The 27,102-nt window shown below is 45.8% G+C and overlaps 1 protein-coding gene across 2 annotated transcripts in view; it reads right to left on the bottom strand.

The window, feature by feature from the left end:
* Window positions 1-27,102, bottom strand: part of DNAJC4 (DnaJ heat shock protein family (Hsp40) member C4) — a 40,194-nt gene that overhangs the window by 7,892 nt on the left and 5,200 nt on the right. For both annotated transcript variants that reach the window (XM_083164141.1, XM_083164140.1), the window contains exons 2-3: window positions 26,953-27,049; window positions 17,956-18,049 (exon numbers count right to left, since the gene is read on the bottom strand). In XM_083164141.1, the coding sequence (XP_083020267.1) occupies window positions 17,956-18,049; window positions 26,953-27,035 (177 nt within the window). In that variant the 5' untranslated portion in view covers window positions 27,036-27,049. The remainder of the gene's footprint in view (window positions 1-17,955; window positions 18,050-26,952; window positions 27,050-27,102) is intronic.

Raw genomic sequence — 27,102 nt, 5'->3', positions numbered from 1 at the left:
CCACTGGAATACATTAACTCAGTACAAACGCCTGCACATATTATATGCACAATTTCAAAATTAACTTCTCAACCATATATAACATGAAACATCATGAACTTGGCATACTTACTGAGCGTAAGGGAGGGATCGCTGTGTCACCAGGACCATATCAGAGAAAGGGATTCGAACGGTAAGTTCTTACAAAAATCCCTTTTTCTCTTTCAATGGTCCTGGTGACACAGCTCAACATTGGGACGTTCCAGAGCCTGTCCTTTGGGTGGGTACGCTCAGGTCTGCAGCTCTCATCACTGTTCGCCCGAATGATGCGTCCTCCGACGCGAACTCATGGAACCTATAGAATTTGGCAAAGGTCAGGGCCGGTGCAAGGAGGTTTGGCACCCTAGGCAAAACATCAAATACTGCGCCCCCCCCTTACTTTCCCCAACACACATGTCCCCCAGCCCTGCACTTTCCCCAACACACATGTCCCCCCAGCCCTGCCCTTTCCCCAACACACATGTCCCCCAGCCCTGCGCTTTCCCCAACACACGTCACCCCAGCCCTGCGCTTTCCCCAACACACATGTCCCCCAGCCCTGCACCTTCCACAACACACGTCCCCCAGCCCTGCGCTTTCCCCAACACACATGTCCCCCCAGCCCTGCGCTTTCCCCAGCATGTCCCCCAGCCCTGCACTTTCCCCAACACACATGTCCCCCCAGCCCTGCACTTTCCCCAACACACATGTCCCCCAGCCCTGCACTTTCCCCAACACACATGTCCCCCAGCCCTGCGCTTTCCCCAACACACATGTCCCCCCAGCCCTGCGCTTTCCCCAGCATGTCCCCCAGCCCTGCACTTTCCCCAACACACATGTCCCCCAGCCCTGCACCTTCCCCAACACACATGTCCCCCAGCCCTGCACTTTCCCCAACACACATGTCCCCCCAGCCCTGCACTTTCCCCAACACACATGTCCCCCCAGCCCTGCACTTTCCCCAACACACATGTCCCCCCAGCCCTGCACTTCCCCCAACACACATGTCCCCCAGCCCTGCACTTTCCCCAACACACATGTCCCCCAGCCCTGCACTTTCCCCAACACACATGTCCCCCAGCCCTGCACTTTCCCCAACACACATGTCCCCCAGCCCTGCACTTTCCCCAACACACATGTCCCCCAGCCCTGCGCTTTCCCCAACACACATGTCCCCCCAGCCCTGCGCTTTCCCCAACACACGTCCCCCAGCCCTGCACTTTCCCCAACACACATGTCCCCCAGCCCTGCGCTTTCCCCAGCATGTCCCCCAGCCCTGCACTTTCCCCAACACACATGTCCCCCAGCCCACTACTCTCCCCAACACACATGTCCCCCAGCCCACTACTCTCCCCAACACACATGTCAAACCAACCCTGCACCCAGACACCTCCCTCATATGCATAAGTTACCTTTTTTTGTATGTCTGGCATGGTCTCTAGGAGATTGTGCTGGAGGGGGGCGGAGCTACAAGACGATCTCTGTGTGAAGAGCAGCAGCAGGAAGGAAGCACTGAAGCAGAACTTCAGATCAGATTGAAGAGCAGGGACACAGACACAAGCATCACGACTGCTGGCTGCTGCTGGAAGCTGAGCCCAGCAATTTCCTGCAGTACCTGCACCCTGCCTGGCCGGGGTAACAGCATTTGAATGTGCTGGGGGAAGGGTAGCGGCTAGTTCCCCTTCACCGTAAGGACCTGGGGAGGAGAGGGGGCGGGAGAGGAGGAGCAAGGTCAGAACAAGACAACTTTTTTTTGAGCCGACATGTGCCGACAGGCGGTATTTCATGCCCTACCATCCACTAGGGCGTGGAGGAGGTTATTAAAGCTGTGGCGAGCGAAGCGAGCCACCGTGCCCGAAGCATTGCGAGCGAAGCGAGCTATGCGAGGGTCCGATTCTCATTGCCAACTGTGTCCATGTCGACTGTATCGAGTGAAGCAAGCCCGCGAGGGTCCATTTGGGTCCCTTCTTCTGAACTTGCTCCTCCTCTCCCTGCCCCAACTCCTCCCCAGGTCCTTACGGTGAAGGGGAACTAGTCTCAACCCTGGGGGAAGTGCTAGGCTCTCCTAGGACCCGATAAGTCCACTAAAATACTTAATTTTTATGATGACAGTATAGGGGCGCCCTCTAGTGGCCAGCGCCCTAGGCAGCTGCCTAGTGGTAGCTCCGGCCCTGGCAAAGGTATGAACAGATGACCAAGTGGCAGCCCTGCAAACCTGCTCAGCTGTTGCCCCATGTCGAACCGCCCAAGAGGTGGCGACTGACCTGGTGGTATGCGCATTAATCCTGGCCGGCACAGGCCTACCAACTTTAGTATATGAAAAAGCAATTACAGAACGCAACCACCTAGCAATGGTCTGCTTAGAAGCAGGCCAACCAATTTTGTGTACATCATACAAAACTAGCAAAGTATCAGTCTTCCTGACACTCTTTACTCTGTCCACATAAATGCGCAAGGCGCGCACAACATCCAAATTCCTCAATTTGTCCCTTTTCCTTGAACCCTCTGGGGGTTGAAACACAGGCAGAACTATCTCCTGATTTAGATGAAAAGCAGAGACTACTTTTGGTAAAAATTGGGGTACTGTCCGAAGGACAGCCCTATCATCATGAAATATAAGGAAGGGAGACTTGCAGGACATTGCTCCCAACTCCGATACTCTTTTTGCTGACGCTACTGCCAACAGAAATACCAGTTTCCATGTAAGGAATTTAAGGTCAGCCGACCTTAACGGCTCAAAAGGCGCCTTTTGAAGGCACTCCAGAACCAGAGATAAATCCCATGGTGCTACTGGTTGCTTGTAGGGAGGTTTCAATCGAGAAACCCCCTGTAGGAAGGTCTGTACTTCCGGTAACAATGCTATCCTTTTTTGGAAATAAATTGACAAGGCCGAGATCTGCACTTTGAGTGACTGAAGGCTTAACCCAGAGGAAAAGCCATCCTGCAAAAACTCCAGCAATTTAGCCAATCTAAATCGCGATGTGTGTGATTTCTGCCTCTCACACCATCGAATATAGGTCTTCCAGACCCTATAATAATTTGCAGAAGACACTGACTTTCTAGCTTTAATCATAGCCAAGCCGTCAAATTTAACCGAGCTGAATCCAGATGGTTGAACGGTCCTTGTTTTAGAAGGTCTGACCTCAGAGGTAGACGCCACGAGTCCACAGACAATCTCTGAAGCCTCGAGTACCAGGACCTCTTTGGCCAATCTGGGGCCACTAAAATCACCGGGATTGCTTGGGCCTGTATCTTTTTCAAAACTCTTGCCAGCATTGGAACTGGCGGAAAAACATAAAGAAGATTCCCCTCCGAGGGTATGGTCATAGCATCCACCGCTTCTGCCAGTGGATCCCTCGTCCTGGCATAGAACCTGGGTACCTGATGGTTGAACCTGGATGCCATCAGGTCCACCTCCGGAGTTCCCCATTTCAGTGTAATCTGATAAAATACTTGTGGGTTCAGGCTCCATTCTCCTTCCATCAGCTCCTCCCTGCTCAGGAAGTCGGCCTCTATATTCTCCACTCCTGGTATGAATATTGCTGATAACGCTGGAACATTCTGTTCCGCCCAGCCGAAGATCCGGGACACCTCCCACATAGCCAGTTTGCTGCGTGTGCCTCCCTGGTGATTCAGATATGCCACAGCTGTGGCGTTGTTGGTCTGAATCCTTAAAGGGAGCCCTTGCAATCTTTCTCCCGCCAGAGAAATCACCTTCCACACAGCTCTCAGTTCCAAGATGTTGATCGGTAAGGCAGACTCCTTCGAAGTCCACAAGCCCTGCAGACGCAGATCCAAGACTACTGCCCCCCAGCCCCTGAGGCTGGCATCGGTAGTGACTACAAGCCAGCTCCAGGACTGCAGGGACCGGCCCCACTGAAGGGAATCCACCTCCTTCCACCATTTCAGGGAGGCTCGAGTTTCTGGAGACAACACTATTTGTTCTGACTTCATGGTCTGAGTATTTCCTGACCAGGCTGTCAGAATGTTCCACTGGAACACTTGAGAGTGGAACCTGGCGAACTGTAACGTCTCGAAAGACGCCACCATCTTCCCCAGCAGTTTGAGGCACCTCCATACTGATGTGCTCCGAGACCCGAGGATCTCCTGTACCAAGGCAGCCAGATCCCTGGCCTTTCCCTTTGGTAGAAATACCCGATGTAGGTGGGTATCCAGCACAACTCCCAAGAATTGGAGTCTCTGTGACGGCACCAACTGAGACTTTTGTAAATTTAAAAGCCAGCCGTGAGCCTGCAAAAACCCGATGGCTTCTGCCAAGTGACTCTTCAACTTTCCTGCTGACTCTGCTTTGAACAGCAGGACGTCCAAATATGGAATCACCGTGATTCCCCTCAGTCGAAGCGCTGCCGCCATTACTGACATTATTTTGGTGAATACCCTTGGCGCTGTAGCCAGACCGAAGGGCAACGCCTGGAATTGCAAATGCAGGTCTCCTATCGCAAACCTCAATAGAGCCTGATGTTCTGGGTGGATGGGAACATGAAGGTATGCGTCCTGGACATCCATGGACGCCAAAAATTCTCCCTGGTCCAGGCTTAACAGCACCGACCGTAGAGACTCCATTTTGAAATGGTCTACCCACAAATGGATATTCAATGACTTTAAGTTTAGGATCGGCCTGAAAGACCCGTCTGGTTTGGGAACCAAAAACAGGGTGGAATAAAAGCCTTTTTTTCCACTCCGCTCTGGGGACCGGGACTACCACGCCCTTCTCTAAGAGAGAGTGAGCCGCTCCCAAGAGAGCCGTACGGAGCCGAGCCTCCTTTGGTAGTGGTGTGGGAATGAATCTTCTCGGCGGAAGACCCTTGAAGGGAATTCTGTAACCCTGGGATACAATTTCTAACACCCAAGGATCCCGGTCTAACAATGCCTATGCGTTTCTGAACCTCGTCAGACGTCCCCCCACCTTGACCACCGCCGGGCAAAACCCTTGGCAGTCATGCGGAGGGTTTGTCCTCTCCTTTTGTGTTTGGTTTCTTATGAAAGGAACCAAATTTAGACTTTGGGGCCTTGCCCCTGGAGGACTGAAACTTTCCCCTAAAAGACTGCCCTCGAAAGGACGCACCTCCTCTAGGGGAGGGCCGAAAGGACGGCCTGAACGCAGAAAACCTCGATGTCTGCTTGGCTGCAGGAGCTTAATGGCCTGCTTAATAATCTCTTCCAGTTCAGAACCAAATAACAGCTTTCCTTTAAAAGCTAATGCCTCTAAGGCCTTCTTAGACTCATTATCTGCCTCCCAAGCCTTAAGCCAGAGCACTCTCCTGGCATTTACAGACACTGTGGAAACTCTGGCAGCCATTTTGAGAGCTTCCTCCTCAGCCTCCAGTACATACTCTGCAGCTGCTTTAAGCTTCTCCGCAAGCAATAACACACAAGGGCCAGCGTGTAAATATAGTGCACAAATCACTTGCCCACACAATCATGGCCTTAGAGACCCAGGCTGAAGCAATCAGAGGGCGTAGGGTGTATCCCACCCCTTCAAATATTGCCTTGAGGTTACCCTCCAGCTTTTTGTCTACGGGGTCCTTAAAAGCTGCTCCCCCTTGCACTGGTAGCACAGTGGCTTTTGACAAACGTGCCACAGAAGCATCTACCACTGGAACTTTCTCCCAGAGATCTGCATGAGCCTCAGGCATAGGGTATAAACTGAGAAATCTCTTTGGCATTTGCAGCCTTTTATCGGGCGATTTCCACGCCCCTTCCAATAAATCCTGTAAACCTTCATCTGCAGGGAAGGTAACAGCTTCCTTACGCTGCCGTTTAAACACACCTTTTGCGGGAGTTTTATCTTCCACAGACAAATTCAAAGCCTGTTTTACCGCAGTGATCAAATCCTCCACCCCTGCGGCTGAGGAATCCTCAGGATCATCACCCTGCTCCCAGGGGATGTCTGCATATGCTCCATCCTCTTCATGAACCATTAAAGGCACTGAATAAGATGTTTTAGGGGTCCCCACAGCATCAACTTCAATCTTGTCTAGCAATTCACTAAACCTGTTAATCCCCTTAGCAGTATCCTGCATGACCTGAAGAAAACCAGGATCTGCCTGGGTCAGAGGCAAGGAGCCAGAGGACTGCTGAGATGATGACAAAGGTCTCTGAGAATCTACCAAAACATCACTCTGTCTGTCCAGCAATTGCACTAAAGCATTCACAGACCTGCCCAGGGCACTGGCCCACGCAGGTTCCAATTGCTCTACCCTCTGGAGTTCACTCCCCATGGGTTTCACAGCAGCGCAAGCATTACACAAGCCCCCCTTGGCCATCTGCTCAGGGACAAATTTCAGTGCACAAACACTGCAAGCGCTCAATGTATCTGGGGCTCCCTCCCCCAAAACCACAGACTGATGCACAGACATGATGTTCACAAATAACACAGTCACAGCGCAACATGTACAGGCGTTTACACAGAGCCAATGTACTCAGTCACTTAGCTGTCTGTAGTCTTCCGAATGGGGAAAAGGATGCCCAGGAAATCCAATCACTCTGTCAGGATCTGTCAGCCAGCTCAGCTCCGCTGCAAGCGTTCCGAATGGCGCCAAAACAGAGTGAGGGAAGAGACCAAGTGCCTGCTGCTGCGGGGTCCGTGACTTTTGGCGCCAACCACCCCCAGACAGCCGCTCCCATTGCAGGATCTCCTAGTTCCAGTATCTCCCTCTCAGCTGGGGACCACTTGGAACATGCCTGTAACACACTGCTGTCCTCTCATATAGGAGCTCAGTGTGTAAGCTCCGCAAAAAATGGCCGCCGCCATCACGGAGCGCCTGTCCCCCATGATCCCCACCTAGCGTGAAGCCGGTTTCAGAGCGCTCCGGAGCCCAGGCAGCTTCTTAAAAGAAGCTGTAAGCGCTGCACAGGGAGGCCAGACACCGTCTCCCCTGTGCGCAGATAGCTGACAGGACGCGCTTCTGTCAGCTCCTGCTGCGCCAGCAGTGTGAGGATTCACTAATGAGAATCCTCACACTGTGCCTGCCTAGCTAGTGTAAAAGTTAATAAAATAATAAAAACCCTAACTAACTCTAATCCTTCGGCTGCTCCAGCAGCCCTTTAGAATAGCACCCACTCCAGTGGGCACCTAACACGAACTGAAGAGTCTGGGATGCAGAAGGGAGGAGCCTACCCTCCAAAAGCTTTAGGATAGGTGCCTGGCTCCTGCGGACCCTCCTACATCCCAATGTTGAGCTGTGTCACCAGGACCATTGAAAGAGAAAGATATTTTTATATTTAACTACAAGCAGTGGAACAGTAGAGACCAGAGCCAGATCAAGTGACTCCTAAACCAAGGAGAGGATGAGATGGAAGTGAGTGGTGAGCTTGGATAGCCTGAAATGCTTACATTCTGTTATTCGCCCTCACATTGCTAATTAAAGCTAGTTTAGCACGTCTATAACATAAGTGCCAGTAGGACAAACCTACCCTCAATGTAATGTGTACACCTCATCTCATATTAAGACTTCCTTAATCAGTAACACACACACGTGGGTGTGTGTGTGTATGTATATATATATATATATATATATATATATATATATATACAGTGCTATTTTTCAGCAGGAACCAGCAGAAACTCAGTTCCTGAACCTCTAATTAAATATGACATCATCAGTAACTGAACATGTACTTTTTATAAGATAAGTTTTATTTTAAAGTCACCTGTGAGTGCCTTTGTTTCTAAAACCATTATATACACATCTATCTCTTCCTCCCTCTCTCTATTATATATGTTTTTATTTTATTTAATTGATTCACCCGCAGACCTGGAATTCCTGAACCTATTTTTCCTGAAAAATAGTACTGACATTGTCCCGTTTTGGACTAAAGTTCATGATATCTTCAAATTCTTCACCTGTATCCCAATTCCTTTAGATCCTTGGTCCTTCCTATTATCCGGGCCTTTCCAAGATTTAAACTCGCCCGTGAATAAACTACTCTCTCATATATGAACACCCGCTAAATCGCTGATCGCTAAGAATTGGAAATCTCCTGCCACTCCTACTGTTCCTGCCCTTAATAATTATATCTGGTTTGTCGCAAGCATGGAGAAAATTACATACTACACTACCTACATGACTGTCCCCATAAATTTGAACTGATTTGGAGCCCTTGGCTATTAAAAATGTCTCGCTCCTTTCCTCCCGGATAGGGGGTAACCTCACGATTTCGATAGATATGTGTGTCCCCTGGAGTCCTCCCTCCCCTCTACTGTTTCTATGGTGGATATTCATTCCATTAATGTTTTACGGCATTTTCTGTATTTTTTACAAAACATCGACCCGTCTCCCATTTTTTTTCTCCCCCCTTCCTTTTTGCCCTCTAACCCTGTCTGTTCTATTCATTGTTTATTATTTGTTTTATAATCAAGGAAAAATGCAGAGATATGTCAATGTTCTTTATTATACCACTATTCATGTATGATGCGATCTACCTATTATTGCATTCTCTTTGAATGAATAAAGAATTTAAAATAAACAAATAAATGTGAACAAAAATGATACATACACAGGAGCGTAACCAGAACCTTATGGACCACATAGCAACATATTCAATGGCCCCTGTCCCAATGCTTCTATAGGGACACTTCTCTGCAGTATATTATGCCCCATAATAGCACCCTAGTTAATTTTATGAACCATCATGGTTCCCTAGTTTACATAATGTCACATTGTAAGGCTGCCAGTACACATTATGCCACACAGTACTTCTAATTCACATTGACAGTGTCCTTTATTCATATTAGGCCACAGTTTAGTGCCTCCATTTTACATTGTGCCACACCACAGTGCCCCGGTTCTTATTATGTAACGTTACAGTACCATCAACATTACAATGAGCAGATCAGATGACACCAGTTCAAATGATGCCAGTGCCACCTTACCATTATAACATCTGCTACACACTCTACTCCCTGAAAATGTAATATCACACAATTAAGGCTGGGCAAATGATCCTTAGCAAGCAAACTTGGGACATTATACCTGGAACTTTATAAACTGGGTCCAGGCCTCCCTGAACATCTGTGATCTATAGTAATGGCACCCACTATAGTCACACCCATGCATGTAGGTATGAATTTATGGTGTATGTGCTACTATTGGTCGACAGCCAAAATGTCGACATGTATTAGGTTGACATGGTCAAAAGATTGAGGCAAGCAATAGGTCGCCATGGAAAATGTCAACATGAAAAAGATCGATGAGTTTTATATGGGTTTTTGTTGACATGAACTCCTCCTGCGAAGCGTACGCAGACCAAACACCCCGTGTGTGTGCCCCCTGTTCCCCTCCCTCATGATATGTATTTTGATCTATAAGTAAATACAAAAAATACCAAAAAATTGTATGTAAACCCGATAGGGACCCACATGCAGCACCACCTTGAAAAAGACCAGAGGGTCGAAACACGTCGGTGCGGTTCTGCTAGTTCTTATAGTATACAAGGAAACAAAAACAGAGGGTTTGAGCAGCGCTAAATAAAAAATGGTAAACTTTGGAGTGTTGGTAAAAAATGAATGAAAAGATTGGTTAGATCTAGTACAATTATTTATTAATTCTAAAAAAGGGAAGTAAACATGTTGCAAGAATACATGAATATTTTGAAAAGCGGTTTAAAATAAATGTTCGTATCTCACCAAACCAAACCATGGAATGAGTATGACCAGGAGAGTCCCACAAGTCCGAACGGAACTGTAATAGTGTTCCCAATATGGCAATAGGGAGGGAGGACCAGATATACTGTCCAGGAGCGGCCCAAGATGGCACGAATCACCGACTCCCTCCGCTAGATGGAATATAGCGGGATGGTGTCCTCGACCTCTACCTTATTGCAAGATATTTGTAGTCCAAATTGGACGGGGATCCGGATGGTAAACGAGCGGGTGTGCAATCACAGGGTCTTTTGTTGTTGTAGGTGGTTTTGGAATTGGTGGAGATAAAATCCTAACCGGTTTCACTGCTCCAGGCAGCTTTGTCAAAGGACATCTGGCTCAGGAAATTTCTGGCTTTTTATTCCCTGTAACATGGGTCATGTGACCAACTCAATTAGATCAATTAATCTATACTTTAAATAAAACCAACGCTAGGGTAGGAGGCAAATAGTCATACTTTAATGTATCATTTGGTAAGCTAATACGATATGCATTAATATAACAGGTGTTTAAAAACGAGGGTATAGAATATGAGGATTTGATACACCGAAGTACGGTGTTTCCTGTGTGACCAAGGGTCGTCATGGTGACCGGGCTGACCCGGGCTGTCAGCCAATCTCACCGGGAGGAAGCCCGATTTGCTTCCGGGTCATTCGGCCGCTGATGTATGTGGGCTGTGAGGGCGGATGTAGTCATACCCTGCCGCGTCATCGGCACTTCCGGTCTCTCGATCTAATCAGTATCCCGTTCTCACCGTCATGCGGGAGGCGGGTATTTCCGGGCAATCGTCACCTGCGTTGGCGTGGGCTGCCTGTTGTTTACAAACAGTCCAGGTTACCAGGGAGATCGGCACCGTTACAATAGGCAATTGGAGGTGCATCCTATACATACTTTTTCAGTGGTTCTATTGTTTCAAAAGGACATATACACTCATGTTCTTATGAGGGGTAGACTTATGCTCTTTTCCCCTTACTATTTTAATGTTGCTAAGCAACCCTAATGCTAGATACTCCAGACGGGGATATATATCTACTGACCCCTGGTGGTGTAACAATGGATTACATGTTGCACATTTCATATAACTTAATAAGCAGTTCTTATTTCTGAGGAGAGAGGGAGGAGCTAAAACAAAATGTAATAGAGTAGGAAAAAATGGATAAGAATAGAATGGAAAAGGGGAATCCATTATAGGTCCATAATAAGAATTTTGTTGATGTTTACCAATAAATAAGGACAGGAGAGGGATATGTATATCCTTATAGTTATCTAAATATGTACATACATTTGAACTGAAGAGCGGGTCAAGGGGTATGTTTGGGTATACACAGAGTATCACAATCAGGAGGGGGATTTCTAAACGATGGTTTGGTGGAATGATATATTGGAATTCCGTCATTTAAATAATGGTATTATTGATGTGTTCTACCCCAATTAATTCCAGACCTCGAGGGTCAGCATTGTGCTTCTCAAAGAAGTGTCTGGAAACACTGTGTGATATCAAACTTTTCTTAATGTTACGGCGGTGTTCTAGGAACCTGATGCGGAGTTTCCTAGTAGTGCGGCCCACATATTTGAGTCTGCATTCACATGTCAAAACATAGACAGTGTAAGTAGTATTACAATTAATAAAATTTCTAATGGGATGTATTTTATTGTCCGCCATTATTTTTGTAGTCTTTGAGTTTTTTATGTGTGTACACGTAATGCATCTTGAACTTCCACATCTATAGAATCCTGCCAGTTGGGGAGGTAGCCAGGACGTCAGAGGTGAGGGGGTGGTGTTGATGGGCAAGAAGCTGGGGGCCAAAATACTTTTAAGAGAGCGATTCCTCCTAAAAATAAAGTTGGGTTTCTTGGGTAATGTTCCTGTTAGGAGTGGGTCTTGATGTAATATATTATAGTTTTTGCGGATGAGTTCTTATAGTATATCCAGGACTATGTTCTTTGGCCCAGATCTCTGCAACTGGTGAGCATTCCCGGGTATATAACATCTCATTGCCTCCCAGGCACGGGTCATAAGCCATCCATAGGAACTGGTATACCTGTATTTTTTATCAGTGTGAAATTTTATATATATATATATATATATATATATATATATATATATATATATATATGGAAACTTTTATCAATAAAATCGTGTGGAAATAAACTTGGAAGTAAGTCCCTGACTAAAGATACCTTGAGGATTCCCACACCCATGAATGTAAGCATACAAGTAAAAAAAAACCTGGTTTAAAAGATACCTTGATGTGTTTTTTACCGACTTGTTATATGTAAGCATACATGTACGACATCTCGTTATAAATTAGATGACACGTGGTGAACCCATACCATTTTATTAACACTGGGGAAGAAAGAAAAGAAAGAAGTATTTTGTGTCCTGGAACCCTAAGAAACGTGTTTAGTTCAACTCAGAAACAGGACTACACATTGTTTTGTTCCTTGTTTTTCTTTCATATGTTCCATTGAGGAAGAGTTGAAGGACTTTTGGGACTTTAGACTGAGTTCGGAACGTAAGCATTATTTGTCCTAACTGTGTCAAATGTCAACATGAAAAAGATTGACGTGAGTTTTTTATGGGTTTTTGTTGACATGAACACCATCTAAGTGTACAGCGTCCCCTAGTATGAATCGCGAGCTTTGTGGTGCCTCGCGTGCTATAATCTCAGTCTATGCCCACTTGGATAGTACAGTATGAAAACCACCTGTTTCTGGAATTATTTTTGAAAACTCTTGTTGACCTATTGATTGTATCGACCATTTGACCATTCGGACAGCAGGGTCCAGGAAGTCTGCCTCCAATGAAACCCTGGGCCCTACATGCCCACAAAACAGGAATGATATGCCCCTCTTTTAAGAACGATACCAGTTGAGATCCCTGCTCTGCCCACCAAACGTTGCATGTGATTGGCATGGGGCTGTGAGCAATACTGTAAGACTCGCTCACATGTGCATGGTGTTGTGCATGTACAGACTCACAAACACTGAATTTGTACGTTTTGCATACAAACTCAAATCAGGCACAAGGGGGATGCCGAATTTCTACTCTTGGTAGCTTTGTCTGAAGAGAGAGGAATGAAGATACAGAGTACAATTTGTCTGCCCTTAAAGATACACTGCAGATTGACAACTGATAGCAATACGAAAACAGAATTCTTTCTCAGAGAATAATGGGGGATGTACGTAAAACAGTGTCAAAAGTGCTTGTAGTTTTCTTATGTGAAATTACTGGGATATGACAAGTCAGCACTTGTCTGGCCATTTGTATTAGAACACCAATAACGCATAACAATTACATTTTCAGAAAGGAACCACAGAAGTAAAATATATTTTTGGTGTAATGTATAGGGATGTATAGGCACCGATTCCTGTGTTTTGGTGTTAGTTCAGGGATGGGGAACCTTCAGCCATCCAGCTGTTGTGGAACTACACATCCCAGCATGCTCTGCAACAGTTGTAGCAGGGTTTCCTCTGGGTGCTGCTGCTTCCTCACACAATCCAAAAACCTACTGGTAGGTTAATTGTCTCCTCAAAACAAAAAAAAGTGCAGCGATTTCCAAACTTTTTAAAAAAATCATAGATCCCTATAGTATGAGAATTATTGTTCATACCACCCCTAGCCCAGGGTCCACAATGTCTAGGCCGACCACTAATGATCGAGTGACTAGGTTGGCATCTAGGAATGGTCAACATACCCTAGGTCGACATAAGCTTAAGAAGGTCGACATGAGTTTTTCAAGTTGTTTTGTAAAAAAGGTGGGTTTTCATACTTTACTATCTAAGTGGGCATAGAGGAGGTTATTGTAATGCAATCGGTCCCCTGCGCATTTGCACGGGGGACCGATTGGTCGCGACTGCGCATGTGCATAGGTTTTTATGATTCCCCGGTGATGCGGGTGCAGGGGGTGGCCAACTGACATCAGCGGATGTCAGCCGCCCACCCTGTCCTTGCACCATAGAGGTGTCTTTGATCTGCGTGAGCTGAAGAAATCATTTGATCATCGCCGACCATCGAATGATTTCTCCCCCGCACCCAAGGCTGCAAATGGATAATTATGCAAATCATCCATTCAAATGCCTGCAGGGGGTTCAGGGGAGGGGGCGCTCATGGGGCAACGTCTGGCTGACTCGCAGCCTTGCGATTCAACCAGAATAAGGACCAGAGTGAGAATAGTGTGCAGCGAGGCACCATGCATGAAGCACAGCAAGCAATGCGAGAGGTCACAGTACACTTATACATCCATGTCGACAAAAGTGAAAAACTCACGTCGCCCTTATTCATGTGAACCATGACAATGTCAACCCAAAGCTTCTTTCAATGTCGACCATTCTTAGGTGTCTAGTTACTGTCCACCTAGACATTGTCTATACCATAACCACGTGAACGTCATTTGGCTTTTTTCCATTTTGGTTCATACTTGTTGCTAGACAACTGTATTGTATATGTATGGGTGTGCAGAACACAAGTCATATCATAGGTGGAGATGATGCAAAAGCAGACGCAAATACATCTGGGGATTTGTAACAAAGTTCATAGGTTAACTCCCAGCTCTCACTGCAACATGGGGTAGCTCTGCAGGTCATAAAGCAGATAATAAGAGTGAATTTGCCCCAAGAAGCAAATTTCATCATAACATGAATCCTCATTAGCACATACATCTGAGGCCAGTGTAGGGACTCCACAGGGTCTCCCACTTCCTTCATGTGGCTCCTGCTTACATCATTAACCACTTGCCTGGCGTTATCCCATGAGCTGGGCTTGGCATGCGGCAGTACTGAGAGACAAGCGCTGCAGTGGGTGACTGTGCTGCTCATCGTGTTTGGAGACTTTAGCGATACCGCACCCGGCTAAGTAATCCACGCTGATTGCTTTGATTACAGTTGTATTTGAGCATTTATTATTTAGTAATGCTTTTGATCTGTCTGCTTAATGTGTGCGCTCTCCATTCTTTTAAGCATCTATATTGTGTGTGTGTGTGTGTGTGTGTACAACATACTGTATACCACCCCTATGTGTCTACAAAGCAATTTCAGTAATGTTCCCAATATTGGTAATTACTTTTTCTATCAAATAATGTAAATAGCAGCTGGAAAATATACAGTAATTCACCATAACTGGCCATATAAGTTAGTTGCAGATTATAATATCCATTTTTAAGTTACATTGTGTGTTCGGACGCTGTGTAGGACTTTTTGTTAAGGTCCGTACACACTGTACAATAATTACATCGGCAGTGCCATGAAAAAATGTTAGTTAACGATATTGTTCAGTGCTGTCACTAGGACCTTCACCAAACATGTAAACTGCATGTTCAGATGACCGGGTTATCGTGAACAATCTGCGTGCGCATTGTGAACGATATAGTGGGTACACACTGAACGATATGCACGATGATATAGTTATCGTGCATTTCATTACTTAAAATCAGATTGTGTGTACCGAGCTTTAGATTAAATATATTGGGGGAAATGTACTAAGAATACAAATACGAAAAGTCGTATTCTTAATACGAATGCATGCGGCTGTTTTAACTGTATGCAAATTCGTATTCCGGAGGAAAATGTACTAATCAGTTGTATTTGACTGATTTGTATTTTCTGATGCCGTATCCATTCGTATATTTTCCGATACAAATTCGTATTTTTAAATACAAATTCGGATTTGTCTTTAGCCTGCACAGATCAGTCAGATCTGTGCAGGCTTCAGAGTAAAACAAATAAAAAGAAAAATAAATAAATAATAATAAAAAAAAAAATGGCATGGGGTCCCCCCCCCCCAGGTCCATAACCAGCTCACAAAGCCGGTCCTGGTTATAAAAAATCACGGAAACATTTGCGTAGGGGTTCCCTTATTTTTTACAACCAGCACGAGGCCCAAGGGACGATCCTGGTTACCAAAATACAGGAGACAAAATGAGTAGGGGTCCCCCATATTTTAAGAACCAGCAGCAGGCCCAACCAGCCAGCAGGGTAACGTCACAGCCGGGGGACACTTATTATATAAGGTCCCGTGGCCAAAACATTACCCCCTGACCGGTCAGCCTGGGGTCCTGGGAGAGGGCAGGGGTCCAGGGGGAGTGCCCCCCCCCCCCTCCAGACCCTACCCAGGTTGAAGCCTCCAAGGGACTTGGAGAACCACAAGTTCCAGCATGCGGGCATTGTAGGATCCCTGGGACAAAAAAACAAACCGATAACGCTAACCAGCGGACTGAGCAGGTGCCACACGCTGTCTTTGTTTACATTGTGCGGCTCCGCCTCCCGAATAGCGCTATTGACTGGCTTGCGGCCAATCAGGAGTCGCTAGGCCACAAGCCGGCCAATAGCGCTATTCAGGGAGCGGAGCCGCACGATGTAAACAAAGACAGCGTGCGGCTCCTGCTCAGTCCGGTGGTTCGCGTTATCGTTTTACTAAGTCCTGGGGATCCTGCATGGAACGAAGAGGACAGATCTACGCCGGAGGAGACTTGTAAGTATAATTTGCTTCCACAGGTACCCCACAGGATTTCTTCAGGACCGACCCGATGTAAGGATGGACGGACGGAGGGCGACCTACCTACGGGCTCAACATAGGTAAGTATCAGTATGTATGGGCTTTGGATGTAATAAAGTTTTAAAGTTTTTCTAGGGTCTGTGTGTATTTATTTTACTATTTGTATTGCTGTGGAACTACAAGTTCCAGTGGGCCCCTTAATGCCCCGCATGCTGGGACTCATAGTTCCACAGCAATATACAATAGGATTCATCTATTTTTTACACTTTATCAGCCCGGTGGCCACCGCTTCAGGGCCACCGGGTCAGCCCCAGGCTTCAACCTGGGTAGGGTAATTCTGGAGGGGGGGACCCTTCATTGGGGGGGTCCCCACTCCCCAAGGACCCCTGCCCAGGCTGACCGGAACCCCTATGCAAATGTTTCCCTGATTTTTTACAACCAGGATCGGCTCTGTGAGTCTGGGGCTGGTTATGGCTGTGTGTGGGGGGCCACGCCGTTTTTAAAAAATTATTTATTGTTCTATTTTTTGTTACACTGAAGCCTGCACAGATCTAACTGATCAGTGCAGGCTTCTGCCAAATACTCCAGGAAAATGAAGCGTATTTTCCTGGCGTATTTGGCTGGCAATTAGCAGCCGATTAGCTCTAATTAGCGGCTGTATTTTCAATACGACCGCTTAGTAAATTAGGAATCACCATTCTTTTGAATAGTGATTCCTAGTCGTATTCTATCGATGGCCTATACATTCGTATTTATAAATACAAATACGAATGTGCCATCACTACGAATTGGCGTATTTTCGGGATAGTAAATCCCGAAAATACGAATTTGTAGAAAATATCTGTATTTCTGGATACGAATACACCTATTTTTTTACTAATTTTCCTTTCCCTAAAATTCCCCCATTGTTTGAACTTTTTACTAAGGTCTACATATGGTCCTTTTCAAGGACAAGGGGTCTCGTACAGCTACAGTATATACCGTATTTATCGGCGTATAACACGCACTTTTTTCCCCCTGAAAACAGGGGGAAAAGATGGGTGCGTGTTATACGCCGATATGCGTGCTATACGGCGGTAATTTCATATAATAGGTGCGCGCCAGTGGTGTCCAGGTGTGCACCACTGGCGCAGCACCTCTACCCCACACCTCCGATCAGCTCCAGCCCCCCCCCCCTGTCCCTGTGCTCCGGCGATCGGAGCTTCCCCGATCCCCCCGGCCCGCCTGTCACTTTACAGTGACGTCGGCGGCAGGCTCGGGTAATGTCGGCCAGGCTCGGGGGGACTCGGAAGCGCTCAGGCACCCGAGTCCTCCCGAGCCGCGAACATCCCCCAGCCTGCCGCCGACGTCACTGCTAAATGTGACAGGCGGCTAGGAAGGGGGAGAGAGGCAGCAGGGAAGCTCCGGCGTACTAACGCCGGAGCGGAGGCGAGGGGGGGGCGGGCTGCTTCTAACCTTCTGTGGTGGGTTTTGCTGGGGCAGGATAAACCTGCCCTGGTAGGTTTGTCCTGCCCCAGCACAACCCACCACCCAAGGGGTTAAAGCTCCTCCCTGCACAGTGACTCCTTCCTCCCTGGCTACAGCAGCGTCTGTAAAAAAAAATAAGTTTTTATTTAGAAATTTAACTTTTTTTCCTGAGATTTCCCTTTTAAAATGAAGGTGCGTGTTATACGCCTGTGCGTGTTATACGCCGATAAATACGGTAGATTGCCCATTACTGCTCTAGATGTACTGAAAGGCGATGTACTTCAATACAAATAATTTACAATATGACAGTTACCTTCTTTGACTGGGCGAAAAAGGCATTCTTTATTTCCTCGCTTGTTGCCTTCCTGCCAACGCCCAACACCTGGTAGTGGTTCTTCACATCTGAACTGAAAGAACAGTAAAAAAAAGTCAAGACCGTTTTTCTCCAATGTGTAAAATATGCAGTGCTAGTCCATATAACCACACCCAAGGCCGAATATGCAGAAGTATTCATTTACTGTAAAATGGTCAAATCATGCTCAATTTAAGAGAACACTTTGATGGGTATTTAACTCACAGCACACATACTTATACATAATTATATGTCAGCAGATATGTAAAAAAAAAAAAAAATAATCCTCTGAAACTCGCTGCCAGCATTAAGTAGAACATTCAGGCACTTTACATTGAAGAGGAGATAAAGCAGTCTCTGTATGAAAAGTGGGTATGTAATATGACTGGTCCGGGCAGGGGGAGGAGGGTAAAAAATAAATAAATGATGAAAAAGAACATATAAAATAAACAAAAAATGAAAATAAATAAAAATCAAAATAAATATAAAAAACAACATCAAAATAAAAATAAATGTAAATAAATAAATTTACATTTATTTGAAAAAGTGCCTGATAGGCACGAAACGCGTTGGTGCAGCTTGGAGAAGCCTTGCCACCTACTTCACCCATCACAGCGGCACATCGGGATGCCGGTCCATCCTCCCCCACGCCAAATTACCCAGCAATAGGAGCCGCGGCAATAGATCACAGCCGCGAGTACAGCCAACCTCCAAGCTCTGAGAACACGGCACAAGGTAACATCAGCCACTTAGTAGGGTCAGATAGGCACAGACTCTCCACCACTCCAAGGGAGTGTAAACATTTTAAATAACCTCTTTTTCTTACAGGTCACACTAAAGTTTGCATAGCATACTCGCAAATTTGCACATTTTTATTTATTTACCTTTATTGATTTTTATTTTGTTGGTTTTTATATTTATTTTTATTTATTTTCATTTTTTGTTTATTTTATATGTTCTTTTTCATCATTTATTTATTTTTTACCCTCTTCTCCCGCCCGGACCAGTCATATTACATACCCCCTTTATTAATTTTTAGCGCTCCTAGCACCAAACCCTAGAAGTACCATTTATATTGGAGCAGCTTACCAATCAGAGCGCGGTCACAAAACAAAAAACCTCTGTATGAAAAGTGCCATCTTTTCAGTAAAAAGTGATTTTCACCTCATATCTGTTGGCAAACTGGCCCGAATGTCTTAAGCCTGGACACCCCCGCACCCCCCACAGGTTTGTCAGATATTGTTTATACATAGTAATTTAAGAATATGGTTCACGTCATAAATTTGACTGGGATACTATAGGATATTTTTCATTGTTAGGGACCATTCAAAGTCGCTTGAATTATAGTCCCAGTTCCAATCGCGGATATTATCCCCATAGTATCCTCTAGAGTAGTGATACAAAAGAACGGGTCGTATAATTGAAAGAAAAAAATAATAATTAGTTTTAGCACCATCCAACTGAAAAAACTTCTCATATCTTCACTTCATCCCATTCACTGGGGTGAGGGGGTTATTCTGGTTCTTTCCATCGCATGTAGGAACAATGCTTTTGAAGTGCGCACACGCATTTCTGTGCATGTGCCAGGTGCATGTGGCCATGGAGAACAGATTATTCGCTGGGCGCATGCACCCAAAATTGCTGGCACGGGGCATGGGGCGGTGGATTTACCCATGGGCGTTCCCATAAAAATCGGCCAGTGACACGGGTGCGGGGGGCAGGCAGCTGACATCATCAGATGTCAGCTGCCCGCCCAGTTGCTGTGGAGTGTACCGCAAATGTAAGTGACCTGAGAGCCGGCGACCATCGGATGATGTGATCGTGTTTCCACATAGGCTTTGAATGGATATTTATGTTAAACAGCCGTTCGCAAGCAGTGCGTACGAACCCGGCGTGAGAGGGGGGGTGCTAACCGGCATTCGGCATCTGGTGGACTCGCAAGGCTGCAAATTTGCAGTCTTACGCGTCAACCAGAATAAGGACCTAAATGTAAGGTTAAGTGACACCAGTCCTTCAAGAAAAATTGGTGGTTTGTTATACTTGGGACTTCTTTAGAAGAAACCTGTATAACAGAATGTAAGACAAAATGGGTGGTATACATTGGAGTTCCAAAAGTCATAGGACAACAGCCTGTAATGGTAGGCGGCATCACCATTCTGTGACATCTAGCCCAGACATGTCTCCATTGTAATCTGAGATTTGGATCAGCAGTTTCTGGCAAGGTGACAAATTCTTGGTGTTCTAACAGGGAATGATAGTGGGTGCTCAACATATAGGACATTCCATTTCCAAAGGTATGTGGTCGTCAACAATTCTCACCCTATGGTGTCGCTTATGTACTGGGAATTATTCATGGAAGGAATCACCCACCGTGGACAGTGCAGTAGGCGATCACAGGTATTTAATTATAGTGACCAGTGAAGTCTTGACAGAGTGGTCTGTGGTAATGGACAAGCAACACTGAATGCAGTTAAATACACATTGAATACAGAAGGTAACAAACGCATATCCATCAGGTAAGTGCAGTGTTCTTCAGCTTCAATGGGATCCGCAGGACCCATGGACACAGTGCATCACCTGGGCTCATGACGTTGCTAGTTGGACCTTCGAGCACAGACATGTGGCATGGTCTGAGGAATCATAGTTCAACTGATAGCAGGGTTTGTGTTAAGTACAGACAAAACGAGGCACCATGCAGACTGGTGGGGGTTCCATATTGATGTGGGGTGTATTCACGTAGCATGGGTTGCATCTGCCTGAACATGTCATTGACCGTTAATCGCAATATTACAGTGCTTGAGGAGCATATGGAGCCCTTCGTGGATCATGTACCCTCACAATGATGGAACATTCTTGCAGGATTATGCATTCGTCTTAAACTGTTCAGGGAGAATTCTGGAGAGTCCGACGTATGTGTTCACCATGTTTGACCAACATGAGCCCAATCAATACTATGCACCTCATAACTTTGGACACTTGAGCCTAATATGAGGCAGTTTGTCCACTGAAAATATGAAAAGATTCACCATTCGGCATGACAATTATTAAAATCTACTTTATCTATATTGATATAGACACACAAACTGCTATTTTTTCAGGTGGAATGCTGCAGAACAACATGGCAAAATTGGAATGGCATTCTGAAACCAGTGGTGGGCCAGGCAGAGGGTGCACCGCCGGCCAGGGCCGTGAACTATTTACAGCCATTGATCAGAGTCTCCTTCGTTCTTTACTTTGTGGATGATAGCCTCCCATCTAGGCCTTCTGAGACGTGTTCTTCACCTGGGGGGGCAACCGTGCCCTTCAAGCTCTCTTGCATGGCCGCCTATCTAGGACCTCTAGAGCATCTTCATTCATCTTTTGGGTGGCTGCTGCTCACTCAGGACTTCCACAGGTAATGGTATCTTCCAGGAGCTTTTCGTCGCTCCTCCTCCACCATCGGACTTGCTCCCCAGTTTCGTGCTGGCTAATATCAGCCGGAAAAATGGGGCAGAGTGATTTGATAACAGATTGACTGCTGTTAGCCAATTGCAGCTTGCTGTGTCACCGCCTCACCCCTTACGTGAAAGTGTATGCATGTACATGTGGTAGGGAATATAGATTGTAAGCTCCACTTGGGCAGGGACTTGGGCAGGGACTGATGTGAATGGCAAAATATTCTCTGTAAAGCGCTGCAGAATGTGTTCGCTATATAAATATAGATAGATAGATCTCTGACGAAGACGATGACAAAATACGTTAGGTGGTGCCCTGCACCGTTTTCATGCTGTATGTGTGCGGTTCTTATACAGCCGATTGTGGTACGTGAGCCCATCCTTTTCTGTCTGTTTGTGCACTCAATAAATCTGTTTTAAACATTTACACGCACTATGGAGTGCCTGTTTTCAATACCATTATAGATTTTTTGCCTGATTGGACTCAGGAACACCAAGAGGTGGAAAATAGAGCTGCCGGATTGTTAGTGGAGATCTGAGTGCTGACAGCAGTTTGACACTGGACTTGGACTGTGACTGCCCGCTGTGGGGGATAGTAGATCCGGCTTATTGAAAAATACTCACTTGCTATGCACTGTATATTTTTTTTTTCGAGAGGGAGAGATATCGAAGGTGAGGCATGGCAAGGGGGAAATGCTACGGCAAGTGCATGGCGAATGTCTAACGATGAGCTTAGTGCCGCACTCGCTATAGCATTGAATACTACTATGAGTCTCTGAGTGCTGTCAAGTTGTTTGTTCTATCTACTACCGATCCATGGAGGGCCGCTGATCTGAATACTGAATATATATATATTATATGGATACATCAGGATGACCAATTGTGGGAATGCTGCAGGTCAGAATACCAATGCCTACATGCTCATGTAGGGAATCCAGACAGGGTTAAGGTAAGTATACTAACCCTCCCCCTGCACCACCTAACATTCCCTTCCGGCAGCCTGACCCTAACCATCCCGACTAGTGTCTAACCCTAACCCTGCCGCCTTAACTTAAGTGTCCAACCTAACCCTAAGCCCCCACCATCACTGCATAACCTCAAACCATTCACAGCCTGGTGCTAGCACTCCCCGATTACTTACCATTTGGCATCCTGGCAATCGAGAATCCGTTACCAGTTTCCTGATGGTAGTCGGGATGCCTGAGTCGCTATTATGAAGAACACCTTCATCCCGACTGCTGGGACGCTCAATGCATGTGTTTATAAATATAAAATTTTGGGGAGAAATATAGGTACTTGTTTCCTAGCACGGCCACCACGATTTCTATCGTGGTGGTCGTGTCGGAAAAAATTGTGTCGGTCGCGTCGGGTGCATACCAAAACGCACACGCCGCGACCGACGCGATGTACCCGATTTCTCCATAGGCTTCAATGTTAAAATAATTTAACATTGAAGCCTATGGAGAAATCGGGTACATCGTGTCCATAGGCTTCAATGTTAAATTATTTTAACATTGAAGCCTATGGAGAAATCAGGTCCATCGTGTCCATAGGCTTCAATGTTAAATTTTTTTAACATTGAAACCGAGTCCATTTAACATAGTAAAAAATGGTAAAAGGGCCAATATGGGCCATTTCTCATTGGGTATGGCCCCGTCATGTGTGTAAAAAATAATGGCCCCCCATTGTGGCCGCCACCCCCACGATTGACGTGAACCCGAAGCGTGGCGAGCGCAGCGAGCCCGCGAGGGGCGGCGGTGCGCGTCCTCCAACCTTTTCATTCCCCTACTATCCACGTCGGCGTGGAGTTGAGAATAGATTAGTGTGGCGAGCGCAGCGAGCCACCGAGCCCAAAGCGTGGCGAGCGCAGCGAGCCCCGCGAGGGGACGCTGATACCTTCACAGATCCCTGCGTCCCCTCGCGGGCTTCACAGGTATCAGCGTGCATTCCTGGGACATTTGATGACCTGCTGGAGTGTCTTACCTCCCCACTTAGTCCTGCTGTAGCAGTTAACCTTGGTTGGGACATATAAGACGAGAAGACTAAATTGGCATTTAAATACCAGAAGCCACCTTGTCCCGATAAATTTCTTATGATAGAAAATAAATATTTAGCAACCCTCTTAATTCCACATCTGACAATTCTACCTTTTGACAAATACTTAATTATATCTAAAATGATTGTCTATCTGAACCCTGACCGTGATGATACTAAGTGTTCCAATAGTAGGCCCAATTCTCTCTTGAACACTTTTTGGCAAGATTCCAATAGACTCAATGACCTACATTTATCAATTCAGATCAGGTGGGTTTTATTCCTAATTTTCAGGGCTTGGACAATACAATACATTGTATCAACCATGCACATCTCTGGTGATCGTGGCGCTGAATGCAGATCAGATAATGTTCTCTACACATGAAGCATTTGGCTATGAAGATCCATTTCTTCATGCTGTCATGAAAATAATACCAGTGCTGCCTGAACATAACATTTTTTTAGACGATTTTTTAAAGAATAAGCAATTTATTTCCTGACATTAAAAATTATAGAGGATGAAATCAAATATAAATATAGATTAAAAGCCACTAGATGTCAAATTGTTCACCAGAATTATGATACACAGTATCTCAGGACTAGGGTCTTTTCCTTTACATAATTGCAGCTGATTTATCACCTGGGTGGGTCCTTTGGTGCTTTAGGAGCAAGTGGCAGTCATCCCAAGATGGACTGGCACGCAGGTACGTTCCTCAGATGGCACTCTAGTTGTCCAGTATTGGTGGTATAAGCAAACCAGAGAAAGGTCCCCAAAATGTCCTGATTAAATTGCACTGGTTGGAGTCCAATGTTGGTATAGATTCCATCCAATATTGGGCAATCTTCATTAGTCATGTGTAATGGCTTATGCACTGAGGTGTTCAAATTGGCAAATGGGTTGGCTAGGTATGTCCCTCCTTCTCTGATATTTACAATACGTATTGAGCCACAAGCAGCATGGATTTGGTCTAACACAAATCTCTTTGGCATTCACCTTGATGATCAGCAGTAAGAAATCTCATTGATCACAGATGCTGTAGTTCTCACTTTCTCAAACCCAAATGCGTCCCTCCCGAACTCATTCCCAAGGTCCGTACACACGTACAGATTTTTCTGTCTGATCTATCTGGTGGGAATAAAAACCTAGAAATGTATGGGAGCAAATGACAATCAACACAGACAGAAAAATCTGTATGTGTGTATGCACCTTTAGAGCTTCACAGAGCTTAGTGGCTTGTCTGATTATATCAATGATGCAAATCTGGATTGCTTTCCCTGTATGTTCCCACATCAGTGTTGGTTTAGCAGCTACTGTTACATTTAAATGGCCCTCACAAAAATTCATTACTTATGGAATCTATATTGACAAACATTATACAATAAATATACCCCTACATTCAAAGGCTGCAACCATACATATCAACTGGAGGTTCACTGTTTATATAATGGATTGGCCATCTTAACGTGGTCAAACTGACAGCTCTACCTCTATACTGCTTCCAAACATTGCTTGTTCCTGCACATACTTTGCAATCTCTGCATACAATGAAAATTCCCCCACCCCACCACACACACACAATTTGTAGTGTTCTTTCTAGGACCTGCTATCTTTGAAAACCCCAGCAGTTCCTCTTTCCTGCCTGGATGTCGCTGTCTGCAATAGTGCTTCTAGCACAGTGTGGTCTGTATATCAGCACTGATATGCAAACCAGACATGTGCTAGAAACACCACAGCAGACAGTGACACCCCAGGCAGGAAACAGGAACTGCATGCGTTTTCAAAGATGGCGGGTGCTAGAGTGATCACTTATGCAGCTAACACACGCACCGATTTTAGAACGCGTTTTGTACTTTTAAAGTACAAAACGCATCGTGCGTACAATTATCGGGGTGTATTAGTGCGGCGTGTGCGACGCGATGCTGTGCTATGCGCGTTCCCGGGGGCCGATTTTAGTTGTCCAAAAAAGTATGTGCAGCAGGTACTTTTTTGGACATTATCGCATAGCATCGGGCTCAGCATTATACAGGCATACGAGCCGATGCTATACGATGGTTTTTTTTTGGGGGGGGGGGGAAATAATTACATACAAATTGTTATCAACAACTTTATTGCAGGTTTAAAACATTTGAACTCGAACAAAATAAAGGTCAGAAAAAGCCAGTGAAAAAATGTGCTTAAATCGCACAGCATCGCATCGCAGACAGCAAAATAACCATCACATCGGGTCATGCTTAATTCTGGCAGAAAAATTGTAAAGAACCATTGTACAGCCAAAAACGCATAGCACTGAAATCGGTGCGTGTGTGGGCACCATAACTTTGTATTTGCTTAATCCTTGAATTTTTTCTAGTAGCTATAATTCTCCTGAATTGAAGTGCTTCATCAGGAAACTGACAATTTTTCACCAAACAAAAAATCTGCAATTTTCGCCCTATTCAATCCTAGAGCTGATTTTTCCCCTGGGCGAAAAATCCACCATCGGCGAAAACCGCGTAGATCAGTGAAATTGCCATTTTTGCGACGTTTTCACCCATCCAGATTCGCCCCAAAAACCTGTGAAACGGCATTGGTGAAAATGGACTAAAAAATGGGCGAAAATGCTCATGATTGAACACTAATTAGCAAATTATTGCCAATTTTTCACCTGGCCAGGAAATTCAGCTGGGATTGGATACCCCCCTTAGGAAGATATTCAATGCTGTCTTTCCCGACAGCATTAAGACGGCCTCTCGTCAGAATGGGCCAAACTTTAAAAGCTGTTGGGCCTGTTTTGCTGAGAAAGGCCGTGGATATTCGAGATGACGGCCGTACTGTATCTCGACAATCCACAGCCATTTACACGGACACCTCCTTTTTGCCGATCGGCAGGTGGGACATTGAATCTCACCTGTCGATAAACAGGTGAGCAAAATGCAAACGGGCCAGGGTCACGACTGTCTGGACGTACCGACAGAGTATAATGGTAGTAGCAGAGCAGATTACTGCGACATTATGCAAATGATAGGCTGATAGGCCACCTATGAGACAGCCCCCACCTGCAGCTCTAACCTGCTGTAGTGTGCAACGGAACACCATCCAGGGGACACTTACTGCATCATCGGACTTCTGAGCAACCCTGACGATTAGGGTGGCCATTCCAGGGATCGGCATCCTGGGATTTGGCCCAAGATGTCTGGGATTTCAATCCTGGGATTAGACTGTGCATGCTAGCCCCACAACATGACATTGCAGCCTGTGGGAGGGGGATGGGGCAACAGTCCACCATTCTTAGGGCATATGGCAGAAGCACAGTTGGAAGAGAGGCACAGTAGACCTGCTGGGCAGGGTACATCCACTAAGGGCAGGGGGAACATTTAGATACCTTAGAATTGGGCAACCAAGGCACTCCACTAAATCAGCCCAGCAGGAATGGTACTGCCTGCCATAAACACGCATAGACAGAACACAAGTTATACAACATGTGCGATTGTAACAGCAATGTGACCTCACCGTGTATAAGTTCCTGCAAAGCGTTGAGCTCCTCGAGTGCATAACTGGATTCCTCCTTTACACAACCCGCGCCATAACATCATGGGTCATGTTATCACTGTGATTTGAGAGAACATATGGTCAGTGGTTAGTCTGAATACACCAAAAAGC

Source organism: Crinia signifera, chromosome 11 (assembly GCF_055691185.1).
Source record: "Crinia signifera chromosome 11, ASM5569118v1, whole genome shotgun sequence".
NCBI classification, from domain to species: domain Eukaryota; kingdom Metazoa; phylum Chordata; class Amphibia; order Anura; family Myobatrachidae; genus Crinia; species Crinia signifera.
Note: the sequence above shows the minus strand (reverse complement) of the source record. Positions and strands in the feature narration are given on the sequence as shown.